Source organism: Nyctereutes procyonoides, unplaced genomic scaffold, assembly GCF_905146905.1.
Source record: "Nyctereutes procyonoides isolate TBG_1078 unplaced genomic scaffold, NYPRO_anot_genome, whole genome shotgun sequence".
In the NCBI taxonomy this organism is placed as follows: Eukaryota; Metazoa; Chordata; class Mammalia; order Carnivora; family Canidae; genus Nyctereutes; species Nyctereutes procyonoides.
This window is the reverse complement of record NW_026575125.1, coordinates 11,926,805-11,939,663: the sequence shown is the minus strand read 5'-3', so window position 1 is coordinate 11,939,663 and position 12,859 is coordinate 11,926,805. Positions and strand designations below refer to the sequence as shown.

At 37.9% G+C, this 12,859-nt stretch overlaps 1 protein-coding gene across 1 annotated transcript in view; it reads left to right on the top strand.

Moving 5' to 3' along the window:
• CLTRN (collectrin, amino acid transport regulator) overlaps positions 1-12,859 on the top strand; it is a 36,447-nt gene that overhangs the window by 21,628 nt on the left and 1,960 nt on the right. Inside the window, exon 5 of the mRNA XM_055338555.1 lies at positions 3,930-4,124. Coding sequence (XP_055194530.1) covers positions 3,930-4,124 — 195 coding nt within the window. The remainder of the gene's footprint in view (positions 1-3,929; positions 4,125-12,859) is intronic.

Genomic DNA, 12,859 nt, shown 5'->3' with positions numbered 1-12,859 from the left:
TCAGTTAATGCACACTTTATATATGTACACTTTCCATCCCTCAAATGATTAATGTTGGGCAAAGGTATATTGGAAGAATGAGTTCAGGAAATAAACTATTTCTGGAAAAAGACAAATGAAAAAAAGTAACTCTCCTCACAAAGCACTTACAGGTTACTGAAATACAAGTTATTCTCTTTACCAAGGAGAAATATCTATTATAAGAACTCATTAGCTCTCTGTAAAATATTAACATTTAAGATAATGGGTATATAATCAAATGCCAAAGGTTTTTGTGTGATCATCTACTTCCCTTGCTGAAGTAAAGGCTTTGAGAATATATACTAGTGGGAAATGATTTCATCTGCTTTAACAAGAAGGTTTGAACTAAATTTTTCCTGTACTTTTGCCACTAAAAAATGTTAAGACACACCACATAGGGAATAAGAATTAGGAACACTGTATTTCACATGAAAAGGAATTTTATTCAAGCCCTCCTCATGATCTGGGAGGGCTACAAGGAAATGAAGGCACTGCAGTTAAAGCAGGCTTCTATTAAGGTGAGAGAGAAGAGTGTTTGGGGTGAAGGTGGAGAGGGTGCAGGTGAATATGTTCGCAACAAAATGTCTCTGTCAAAGGTCCTAGCAGGAGAAGCTACTTAGCAGGTGAGGATGGCCGAGGGAATGAGAACTTATGTCAGGGATAGGTTTCATCAGGACTGTCTGAAAATAGAGGGAACAATACCAAGAAAGAAGGATAGCATGAAAAACAAAGGGATGGTGACTAGAGGGCAGGTAGTAGGAATTTCAAAACTGAAGAATCTGTGGAGTTGGGCAAAATAATGCTAGTTCCACTTAATATTTGCATAACACTTTCTGCTTCATAAAGCATGTTCCTGCACATCTGTGGCATTTAATGTCAACACCAATCACTTTTGAGTAATTGTTATTATCCCTGGTTTATAAACAAGGGAATTGAGACTCAGGGAGACTAATTGATTTGCTGAGGCCACCACGCTAGAAAAATGAAAAGTGAGGATTTGAACCTAGGCATGCTGCCATCACATCCAGTGGTGTTTTTCCTCTCCCCCAGAGTGTCCACACCTATGGGATTACATGAGGGAATGACCCACTAGTTCTCAGATGTCTGTTTTAGCTCTATTGTGAGGGCCTGGCCTTATCAGGCCAATCTTAGCTGGAAGATATCCATGGTGATTGACACCTATTGGGGATTTAAGTGGTGGTTGAAGATTTATTCTGTACTGATCTAGGACTTCTAATCAGCCTGAGAGGCAAAAGAACAGCAAAATGTTCACTAACCAGGTGGATAGAATGAGAATACAGAGCAACTTCTCATATTACTCTGAGTTATACCTTAGTAGTGGGGTGGGGTTCATTATTTTATGGAGAGGTTTGTGTTCCCAGATTATCAATGATAAGTTATGGAAAAAGGAAACATTCCATAGTTTGACAATAGGCAAACTATGGAAAGAGCCCAGATGTCCATCAACAGATGAATGGATAAATAAGATGTGTTGTGATGTGTGAGTGTATGAAAAAATATATATATAATGGAATATTACTTAGCCATCAAAAAGAATGAAATCTTGCCCTATGCAATGATGTAGATGGAATTAGAGGATATAATGATAAAAAATTTCATTGAAATTATACCCTGTTATAGAGTATCTGGCTGGGATTCTTTTTCACATTTGTGAATAATCATGCCTCGACTTAGATTTTTATTTGCTAAAAGAGGTTTTTCCTGATAGCCTGGTGCTGGTCTGCAGAGATTCTCAAGCCATTACTGTCAGGTTCAAGACCTGCACACTACAGGATGTAGTTACCTGCCATATATGGCTATTGAACACTTAAAATGTAGCTAGTCCAAGATTAGATACACCTTAAGTGTAAAGCACACATCAGATTTCAAATATTGAGTACAAAATTAAATGTGGACCAACTCAATATTGATTACAGATTGAAATTATATTTTCCTGGATATACTGGGCAAAGACAATTATTAAAATAGTTTCAGGATGCCTGACTGGCTTGGTCAGTAGACTATGTGATTCTTGATCTCAGGGTCATGAGTTCAAGCCCCATGTTGGGTGTGGAGCCTACTTAAAAAATAATTTCACGTGTTTCTTTTTACTTTTCTTAAAATGTACCTCCTAGAGAATTTGAAGTCACATATGAAGCTAATATTATATATGTATTTCCCATTGCTGCTCTAGAGGTAGATGAAGTCAGCTTGTCTAGTGTGAGTTCAGTAAAGGCCATACAATATCTCTAAGAAATCTCATTTAGTTTGCAAATTCCAGTTAGAAATTCACTAAATTAGTTTCAGTCAAATAAGTCTTGGCTATCAACCCCTCCTTAACTGCTGCCACCACCAAAAATGCAGACTTCCCCCAGGAAGAGTCACTCATTTACCTTGATATTTTTCTGGATTTTTGGACTCCTTAAGCACCAGTTACTTTAGTCATCTGAAACTTGCAGTTTCCTGAACAAATCTACTATACCACGTCTCCATTCCTGTGCTCACTACACACTTTGGTCTAAAGAATACCCAGGTGTCCCTCAAAACACAGCTCAAAAGTGGTGGGCATGCTCAAGCTCTCACTTCCCGCGAGTGCGTGCGCGCTGGACTATAGCTCACGTAGGGTGAGGGGGGGTAGACAGGGATCCTTGTTTCCGTTCGATGTGCGTTGTCGCTATCGAATAGGCCATGTGCACACACACACACAACTATACTCTTTGGTATTGTTCTTGTCACTTTTGGTATAGTACAACCGGGGCCACCACATCACACAAAACATTCCTCCCGCGACTCTCAACTTCGGTCTACACGTTTCTACTACCAGCCGCAAATACTCTCGTATTTAGAGTAGAGGAGAATCGATGAGAGAACATCACAATTACTAATTAGAAGAAGAATGCGTCAGAATGGAGAGGTATTGCTGTGAAACTAGATTGAAAGAACACACACACACACAACACACACAGGAGAAGAAGGGGTAGTAAAGCGAGGGATAACTTTATAGAAGGGAGAGGGCAGGGAAGTTTTGGGGGGGGAAGGATGTGTTAGGATGAAATTGGGGTTTGTAGTTTTTTTTTGATTTGGATCTCTATCTCTAGTCTATCTAAGAGATCTCTATTAGTGATGGGGTGAGGGGGAGGGGAGGGGGATGTATATCATATATAGAAATAGAGGTATTGGGTGGGTGAGAGAGGAGGAGGGTGTTGGATTGTTGTTTGTGGTTTGTGTTAATGATTTGTATAGTATTGGTGTTTTTTTATTTAAGTTTGAAGATTAGATAAGATTGAATGGAAAAGATGTTGTACAGAAAGAGTAAGTGCTATAGTAGCTTTGATTAGGAGCGTTATTAGTTGATAAATTAATAAAACTGATAAAATAGGGGGGGTATGTGGGTAAGAGGGGAAATGGTGGTGGTTAATAGTGGTGGGGGGGGATTTTGTGGTTTTTAGGTAGGTATTGTTATTTTGTTATTGATTATATTGTTTTATTGAAAAGAGAATGAAAAAATTAAAGTTTAATGTTAGATATAATGTAGATTTTAATTTATAATAATTATTAATATATGTAAAGCCCACCTTAAATAGGGTTGTCATCTTAATCTAGATGCTACCTTTCCGGAAATAAAACATGGTGACCAGAGCTTGATGCTCAGGATTTCTGGTTACTTCTAGGACATTCACAACTATGGAGGGCAGTAGGGGAGCCTTTCTGTAGCATCCAGAACATCCATGAAAAGAGTACCACAGCATGATTGCTCCTGTTAAACTGTCTTGTCAACCTGAGGTCTCTTGCTACAGGGATGCTCTGTTTCTAGAGATAATTATAGTCATGGAGAGATAGGTTTATACCTTCTGTTTCTAATTTTTTTCTCTCTCTCTTGTTTGTTTTTAATTATCATTATATCATAGAATGAATAGGAACCGGATCAACAATGCCTTCTTTTTGAATGACCAGACTCTGGAATTTTTAAAAATTCCTACCACTCTTGCACCACCCACTGATCCATCTGTGCCCATCTGGATTATTATATTCGGTGTGATATTTTGCATCGTCATAGTGGCAGTCGTGTTATTGATTTTATCAGGAATCCGGCAACGTAGAAGGTAAGATACTTAAATAGAGTAATTTACAGAGGATTTTCCTATTTCCTCATGACTTGGAAAAATGTGAGGATGTTCCCAAAGCTGAAGATAACGCCTTAAATTTGAAACTTTGAAAATATTGGTGATTTTCAAAATTATTACTTAGGCTCTTTTAGAGACCTTTTAGAGCACAGTGTCTCTTACTATGACTCCTTCCATTACTATCATTTTCTTTATTCTACACCATATGAATATTTCATATCAAGAATTGATTTTAATATCTGTATCATGCTTTTGTAAGTTGGATATACAAAGCTAAGCAAAGTTTTTGGGTAAGCAGAGTTAATCTTTCATAGTCCTCTACCTCCAAATGATGGCAGTTCCACAGTTCTTTCCATGCACCCCCATCTTGGCTTGCCTTTTCTTGGCCCAGTGCCCTGCAGCTGCCATCTTGTCCCAGATACTCTTGGCCTTCTATACTTTCCTCCTTTCAACAATTACTTGTCCCTCTCGTGCCTGTGGTATTATATGGAACCATGTTCCTCAAAGTGAACTCTGAATCAACACCTTGCATCAGAATCACCTGGAACACTTGTTTAAAATGTAGGTTCCTTTGCCCTACTGCAGACTTTCTAAATTATAATCTGTGAAGGGGATGCATTTTAATGACTATTCCAGGTTATTCTAATTCACTTGGTTTGAGAGCTTCCGATTTAGGGATTCCTACTCTCTGTGTTCATTTACCTGGATTCTGGGGCACCTACAAACTTTGCCATCTAAATTATTGAGATTACTTCAAGAGAGAATTTCAGACTGGCAGGAAAATTACTAAAGGGGTGGGACAGGAGGAGAGGAGGATAGGATTTCTCAGCATGGTGAAAGAAGGGAATAATTTTGTTTACAAGTATCTCTGATCAAGAAGGGAAGTGGAGAGAGTCCTTACTCTTCACTAGACAATTTGATTCTGCTGAAAACGTCTCATGTGATACCAAGGAAGAGGAGTTCTGATAAATGGAATTACAGGGACATGCATTGGTTTTCAAAAAGGTCAGTGCCCACACAGACATGTGGGATGAGTTTGGCCAAGTGTGGTTTCAACTAAATGTTTCTCTGGAGGTTTACCACTTTCCATATGTCTCACTCTAGTTACTAGCAGAAGGGAATCATTTTAAATGTTGGCCTTTGTAGATTTTTTTCACAAATGGTAAGTGAAATGCTCTGAAATAAATGAGATTTGCATCTAGTCCCTAACTTAAATTCAAAGATTAAAATCAAATTGTACTTGCTTGGTTTTCTTTATGTTGGCATGTCATGCAATGCAAAGAGCCTTGGTACAAGTTGTTAATTTGTTTTGTTTTGAGTTTTTTTTCAAATATTAAGAAAGGTTTCCTTGCAATATTTGAATACTTATGGTTAATATTTTTGAGTTCCATATTACTCCTAGAATACTGTGATTCTATGATTTGTAATGATCATAACCTCTGTGAATTCACTGCATCTCCTTGGTTCCCAGTTTTCTCACTAGCACAGTATAGTGTACGATTTAGAAGAATGGACATACTGCTTAGGTTCAAAGTATTTGTATCCTACATTCTGCTCTTGAATGCAATGCATTAACTCAGGGCACAGGGAATGAGTCAGGGAACGGAAGCTCAGGAGGATATGTTTGTGGTACTAGCATCGAGTTGGTTAAATCTTTCTTTGTTGCCTGTGCAGAGATGACTTTGCTAGAGCGACAGCAAGGTATACTGGAAATAACGAACTTGGTGGGATAAAAAGAGTTAATGCAGTGATGTGCTTAGAGTGGTGCCTGGTCTACGGCGAGTGCTCAATAAGTGTTAGCTGTTACTGTTATTTTATTATCCTGCCATTTGCTGGTCTTCCAGTTTGTGCTATCTCTTTCCTGCTGAACAGATTCTGCAGTAATATAATAATTGGGTGCGTAGCATCATAATCTGTTGCCCGGGAGAAGTGAGGCTGTTGTCACAGCCTTGCCTTCGCAAATTCATTTTGTGTTCAGACTAGGAAAACAGATAGACAAATCTCTTGCGTCAACCTGGAGAGCATCACTAATTGGCAAATAGAGTCAGGACAGTTATGACAACCTTCTGAAGATAAATTGATTTGTTGTGTTTTAAATTTGATACAATCTGTGGTGGGCTTCTCTTGGGCAAAGTACTGCTTTGAAGGTGTGGAGAGGATACAGTCTGAAGTGGGGAGAGCCCTGGAAATTGTGATGAAAGCCCTTTCTAATCATGGAAAAAGGAGGAGTTGTCCCCAATGCCTTTAGTCCTGAGGAAGATGAAGATTTGCTTAGCAATTCAACCCATACATTGGATATTAACAAACATCATTCTCATGATATAAAATCTGAAATTTAGAAGGCCAGGAGAGACTGCAGGGTCACCTCCATTGCCATTTTGCTTCTGTGGAGAAGAGTGCCACTGTCATCTAAGACATATACGTGTATTTAAACTTACTGTTGAGGAGATTTCTCAAATAAAGCTTTAAAAATTATTTTACCTGTGTCAATAACAGCATTACATTGATTACTCATAGCTGCTGGCTGTAAAGTATGCAGTCATTGGAAGCCAAACTAAGTGAACTCAAACACCAGCTGTACCCTTTAGCCAAATGACCTTGGTCAAGTCATCCAAATTGCATGGGACTGTTTCTCCATCTGTATTAAGAAGATAATATCTCATAAGACTTCCACGAGGATTGGATGAAATAAATGTGTATGAAGTACCTAGGATATAGCATGCACTAAATAAACAGTATTATTATCCAAGATCAGCTTAACCCATTTCTGTGACTAAGTATTACTGAAAAGGGATCTTGTTTTCATCCAGATATTGCCATGATACTGTAAAAAATTTTTCCAAAAAATTTTTTTTCCAGTTCAATGGCCCATTGTTTGGGACTTTATTAGTTAACAAACACCTGATCACACCAAATGATCATATTGGGGTTACTATTTACCATAATAGTGGTGAGCTGATTAACCAGCTTTCTAAAAAAATATCCCAATTTGTAGCATTTGTTGATTTCCTATCAAGTAGAAATTTCTGAATATTTAACAACCACCTCTTACAAGCCTGTACCAGACAGCTTCAGTACACCATTACAAATGCCACCTCCTCGTGAAATAATTTGAGGGAGTTGCTTTTCTATTACATCTAGTTGAGAATAGCAGTTTATGGAAATGAGAGACTTGTTGAAGGAAAAAAAGTTGGAAAATGATTTTTTTTTTTTACTTTTGGGAAACAATTAGGTGACTCGGTAGGTGGGCAGGTACCCAAGATGAACTGCATATATTCCACAATGATGTCTGTACTAGATCCGTGTCTAGTGCCAGCCCACAAGTAGATGTTTCAGTTCTCTGGTCAGCTTTATGATGATAGTAATGATGTTGACAGTAGTTGTGATGGTAGTGGTGATGTGGCAATGACAATGATGATGCAGTTGATGTGATGTGTGTTTTGGTACAAAAAGCCCTGGATCGATATTCTTGGTTTTGGGTTCTGATCTCAGACCCTGCTGCTTATTAGCTGAGTGATCTTGAGCAGGTCACATATGGAAAATGAGGACAATAATATTTTCTTAAGTAGTTATGATGAGAAGACGAAGTTAGGTAATACACAGAAGTGCTTTATACACTGGACAGTGCTCTATTAATCTAACTTACTCGCATCACCATCAAAAAGCAGTTGAAAGTGCTAATTCTATATAACTTGGCACTGTTGTATAAAAGGAGAGTCGCAGACACAGCATGATTTCAGACTTGCATGTGCATCATAGAATTGATTTATGAATCCTGTACATAAATAGACTATAATAACGTTAGGGTCTTAGGAAAAGAACTTAACAGTGATCTAAATTCATTTCTCCAGAAGTCAAAGCCCAAAGTGGTAAAAAATATCTTATTCCTTTATTGACCATTCATTCTGTAATGGGAGCTCTAGTACTTATCATGGAAGATACATACATAGATAACATGGATGGTCCCTGCCTATACGGAGATTATAGTCTTATACTTGGTAACAAAGCCAGGTGAAAGACTCAGGACATAGAATCCTAGCTAATGCTCACAGTTGAGCAGAGTCATTAGTAAATTACCTTGGTTTATTTCTGGTTATATTTCTATTCCCATGAGGTCAGTAGTAAACAGAAATACATTTAGATTTCTACGAATATTGCTTTTCAAATGAGAGGATGGGGCAGGCCAACATTTTCATATACTGAAACCTCACATTCTTATAAAGTCTTAATTAAATCAGTAGTCTTAAAAATAGATGTGTAAATTACACTATTAGGTATTTACCCCAAAGATATAAATGTAGTGATCTGAAGAGGCACCTGTACCCCAATGTTTATAGCAGCAATGCCCACAATAGCCAAACTATGGAAAGAGCCTAGATGTCCACCAACAGAGGAATTGATAAAGAAAATGTGGGATATATATACAATGGAATATTACTCAGCTATCAAAAAAAGAAATCTTGTCCTTTGCAATGATGTGGATGGAACTAGAGGGCATTATGCTAAGTGAAATAAGTCAGGGAAATAAAGTTATCATATGATCTCACTTAAATGTGGAATTTAAGAAACAAAACAGAAGATCAGAGAGGAAAAGAGGAAAAAATAAAACAAGATGAAGTTAGAGAGGGAGACAAATCGTGAGACTTTTAACTCTAGGAAACAAACTGAGGGTCACTGGAGGGGAGGGGGAGGGAGGATGGGGTAACTCGGTGATGGGCATTAAGGAGGGTACTTGATATGGTAAGCACTGGGTGTTATATAAAAATGATGAATCACTGACCTCTCCCTCTGAAACTAATAATATATGTTTAATTAATTGAAATTAAATTGAAAAAATATATATAATTAAATTAACATTTGGGAGTTTTAGTTTAAAAAATGAATGAGATGTAGTTTTAAAAAATAAATAATAGATGTGAAAATAAAATCAGAAATGTTAGAGCTGATCATTGTTTTCCTTTGCTGTTCTTAAATGTACATACTCAGTAGGAATCCAATGTGTGTTTTGATTGAAGCTTGGGGAGATTAAATAGAGTTCTCGGTCTACTGGTTTCACCAATCTTATTCCATTCTCAAGACAAGCTGCTCTACATATTTGAGCTTGAGCTCCTTCATTTGAAAAACAGGAATAATGATAAAATCTTTATAATATTGCAATAGGAATTAAATGAGATGATGTATACAAAGCACTTAGGTTTCTGTCATGTAATAGGTACTAATTATTATTATTATCACTACCAAAGGGCAGACATAAAGCAACTTGCCTATAGTCACATGGTTAGAAAGTTAGTAGTAACCGTATTTAAAACCAGATAGATCCCAGAGCCAGTCAATCTCACTGGACTACAACACCCACTGAAATCATTCCAGCAGCACTGATACTTTCCCCAGGAATCATCTATACTGATTATGAGGATAGTCCTAAATCCCCAATAATTAATTCTGTTCTGGTTTAAAATCATGTTTATCTATCTGTTTTTGTTTTCCTGGCTATTCTTGGTCTTTGGCTCTTCAGCCTTATCTTATTTGAAGGGAGACAGAAATATTCTTTGTACTTTAGCCACCACTGCTTTATCTTGAGCAAACCCTGTTCCTCAATATTCCTTAGCTCCGAGGGTCACCCGGTATTTTTTTTGTCTCCTGTTTTGCCCCTCTTCTTTCTGGATTTATGAGTAGAAATGTCTACTCTCAAGGCTTTAAGAGCTAGTTTCAGGTATTTTCGTTACTTTAAGAAAAAAAATCTTCCAGAACCACCTGATATTGCAAGAACAGCAGAAGTCATTAACACTCAATTTTATTTTTTCAGGAAAAAGAATTAATGTTTTTAGCAGAATATCAAATCAGAATGATCCAGAAACATAGTTAAGTTTTATTATTGTTAGTAAGAGCAATGCAGAGGCAGTGAATCAGTTTATTACAGTACATACTATGAAATGTGACAAAGGGCTGTGTTACTGTTAGATAACCTTTGAGCTGCTTATCATGTCCAGCCAGCACGTTACTGACATTGCAGTTTGTGAAGCCCGGCAATGCCAAGACTCTGAACAACTGGATCTAAGGTCACAAAAGCACAATATGTACCTAATTTGTCACTGGCACGGCTCCATTAGATACATATCCACAGCCATTTTGCTCAGAATCTTTTTGGTTGAGAAATCCTTCTTCTAAAGAAGACAAACTTGTCCTCATCTGTTTGCATCTTTCTTTTTAGTTCTTCCCCATTCCTTTGTGATACCTAATGATTAGTTCTTCTTTATGGTTCGGAGAGGGAGGCAAGATTCCTTGCAGTGATCTGCATGTGTCCGGTTCTCTGTGATTTTTCATCTAACTTGATAAAAACACTTCCTTAACTGAGAAAACTGGCAACCATTATTTCTAAGACTACCATTGCATTGCCACCAATGCTCCATCCACTAAGATTTCTGTAATATGAATTTCATACTTATAGACACAAATTTTAGAGTAAGATTTGACTATTTAAAATCCTATTCACTCCAAACCCAATGAGGAGTGGGTTTTGGGGAAATTGCATGAATTAGACATTTTTTGATGGTAATTCATAAATATACATTTTTCCTGGGGCTTCATCCCTACTGAAACATCACTCCTCTTTTTTATAGTCCATAAACAATGGGAGGAAGATGAGTGAAATTTGGAGTTTTCCCCTTTTTTAAAAATTTCATTTATTTACTCATGAGAGACACAGAGAGAGAGGCAGAGGGAGAAGCAGGCTCCATGCAGGGAACCCGACGTGGGACTTGATCCTGGGTCTCCAGGATCACACCCTGAGTCAAAGGTAGACGCTCAACCACTGAGCCACCCAGGTGTCCCCAGAGTTTCCCCCTTTTATTAAGTCCTTTCTTTTCACTTTAGGACAAGGACTGTGTCTGTTTGAATACATAGTAGTCACTCAAAACAGTTATTCAATAAATGTTGGGTATTATGAATGGAAGTGATATGAATGATGGTTATAGAATGTCACTTGCTTTTGCCTTCTAGAGAATGTGGAAAGTAACAATACTCCTGTCTACAGTATTCTAGTCCTCTGGTAGGTGGTTTTACCTGGCTATAAGACCCTTCTCATCACATGAAATTCTGTGCTCACCCCAAGCTGCCCTAATTGCTGATGGCTGAAACTTAGAATGGCCAGTACAGTGTCTTCACCCTGAGGATTGAAAAACATAACAGCTTATCCTTTCCTAGGTCTCTAGGACTAGGACCCCCAACTTCTAATCCAGCATTAGGCTTGTAGTGATAAATTGTAACACTCAACAGTGGCTTATATGATGGCAAAATACTTTCAAATGATGACAGTGGAATCTACAGTATTGGAATGATACTTTACCTTTCTTTATGAACCTAAGCTATTTAGAATTATCCAATTACCATCAGCAAAGCCTGGCAAAATCTATATTAACTCCTAATTTCTAAGGTAGGAAAACAAATATTTTCCTCCATTCATTTGGAAAAGCAACAACATAAGGGATACAAGAAATATTATGTGTGTATATATTCTTCCTTCACTTTTCCTTTCTTCTTTCTCACTTTTTCTTTCTTTCTCTTTCTGTGGTGAATCCCGTTCAAGATCTACCTTGGGGCAACCTGGGTGGCTCAGCAGTTTAGCGCCGCCTTCAGCCCAGGGCGTGATCCTGGAGCCCCGGGATCGAGTCCCATGTCAGGCTCCCTGCATGGCGCCTGCTTCTCCCTCTGCCTGTGTCTCTGCCTCTCTCTCTCTCTCTCTCTCTCTCTCTGTCCCCCCCGTGTGCTTCTCATAAATAAATAAATAAAATCTTAAAAAAGGATCTATCTTGGACTACTGTCTGAGTAACTTTGCCTATAGCATTAGTCCATCCATCCATCCATCTGTTAATTTATCATCCAGCCAACCAGCCATTGATCTACGTTTATTGATCCATCCATCCATCCGTCTGTCTAGCCAACTATCCATGTGTCTGTTCATCCAATTCTAAGTACATCACTTGAATGCCAATAGCTGTTCTGAGTCCAGATCAGCTGTTCTATAAAATATTTTAAAATTTGCATAGGTGCATTGGCCACCCAAAAATTTTTTTTAAATTTGAAACTTGTCTTATTACTTCCTCCCCAGTGATTCAAATAAAAAAGAAACTGGTGATGAGGTGGGGTAGGAACACAGAACACAGAATTTTATAAATAAATAAATAAAATATCAGTATATCACACCTGGAGGCACTTGTCAATTTGTCTCATTGTTGGTGATGTTCACTAGATTTCTTCCTTGACAAAATACAAATATCTCTATAATCAGTACATTGCTTGTGAGGGTAGTAGACTGAGACCATGTAAATACCCTGTTCCCTGATCATCTCTTACTTAATGGTTGAGTATCCATTGATGAGCCTCATCAGAATCAATTATTATTGTAGTGGTGATTTTCTATTTCTGTTACTCTTTCTATAATAGTTGTCATTCCTTTGTAAATAAGAGCTCTTTTTTTTCTCTCCCTTCCTCCACCATATTCTTTAAAGCATTAAAATGGACTCTCATGCAGGACTAATAGGGAACTCTACCTTAGTCATCACTGGGCATCTTCACCACCTCCTCACTCACCAGAGACTTACCAAGATTCTAAGGGACTTCCATAGTGGTGGGAGTCCATCCTGGTCACTACAGCAATGCCTACCATTCCAGCAGTGTGATCCATTCAGGTCTGCTTCTTTGAAGTTTCCACAGAT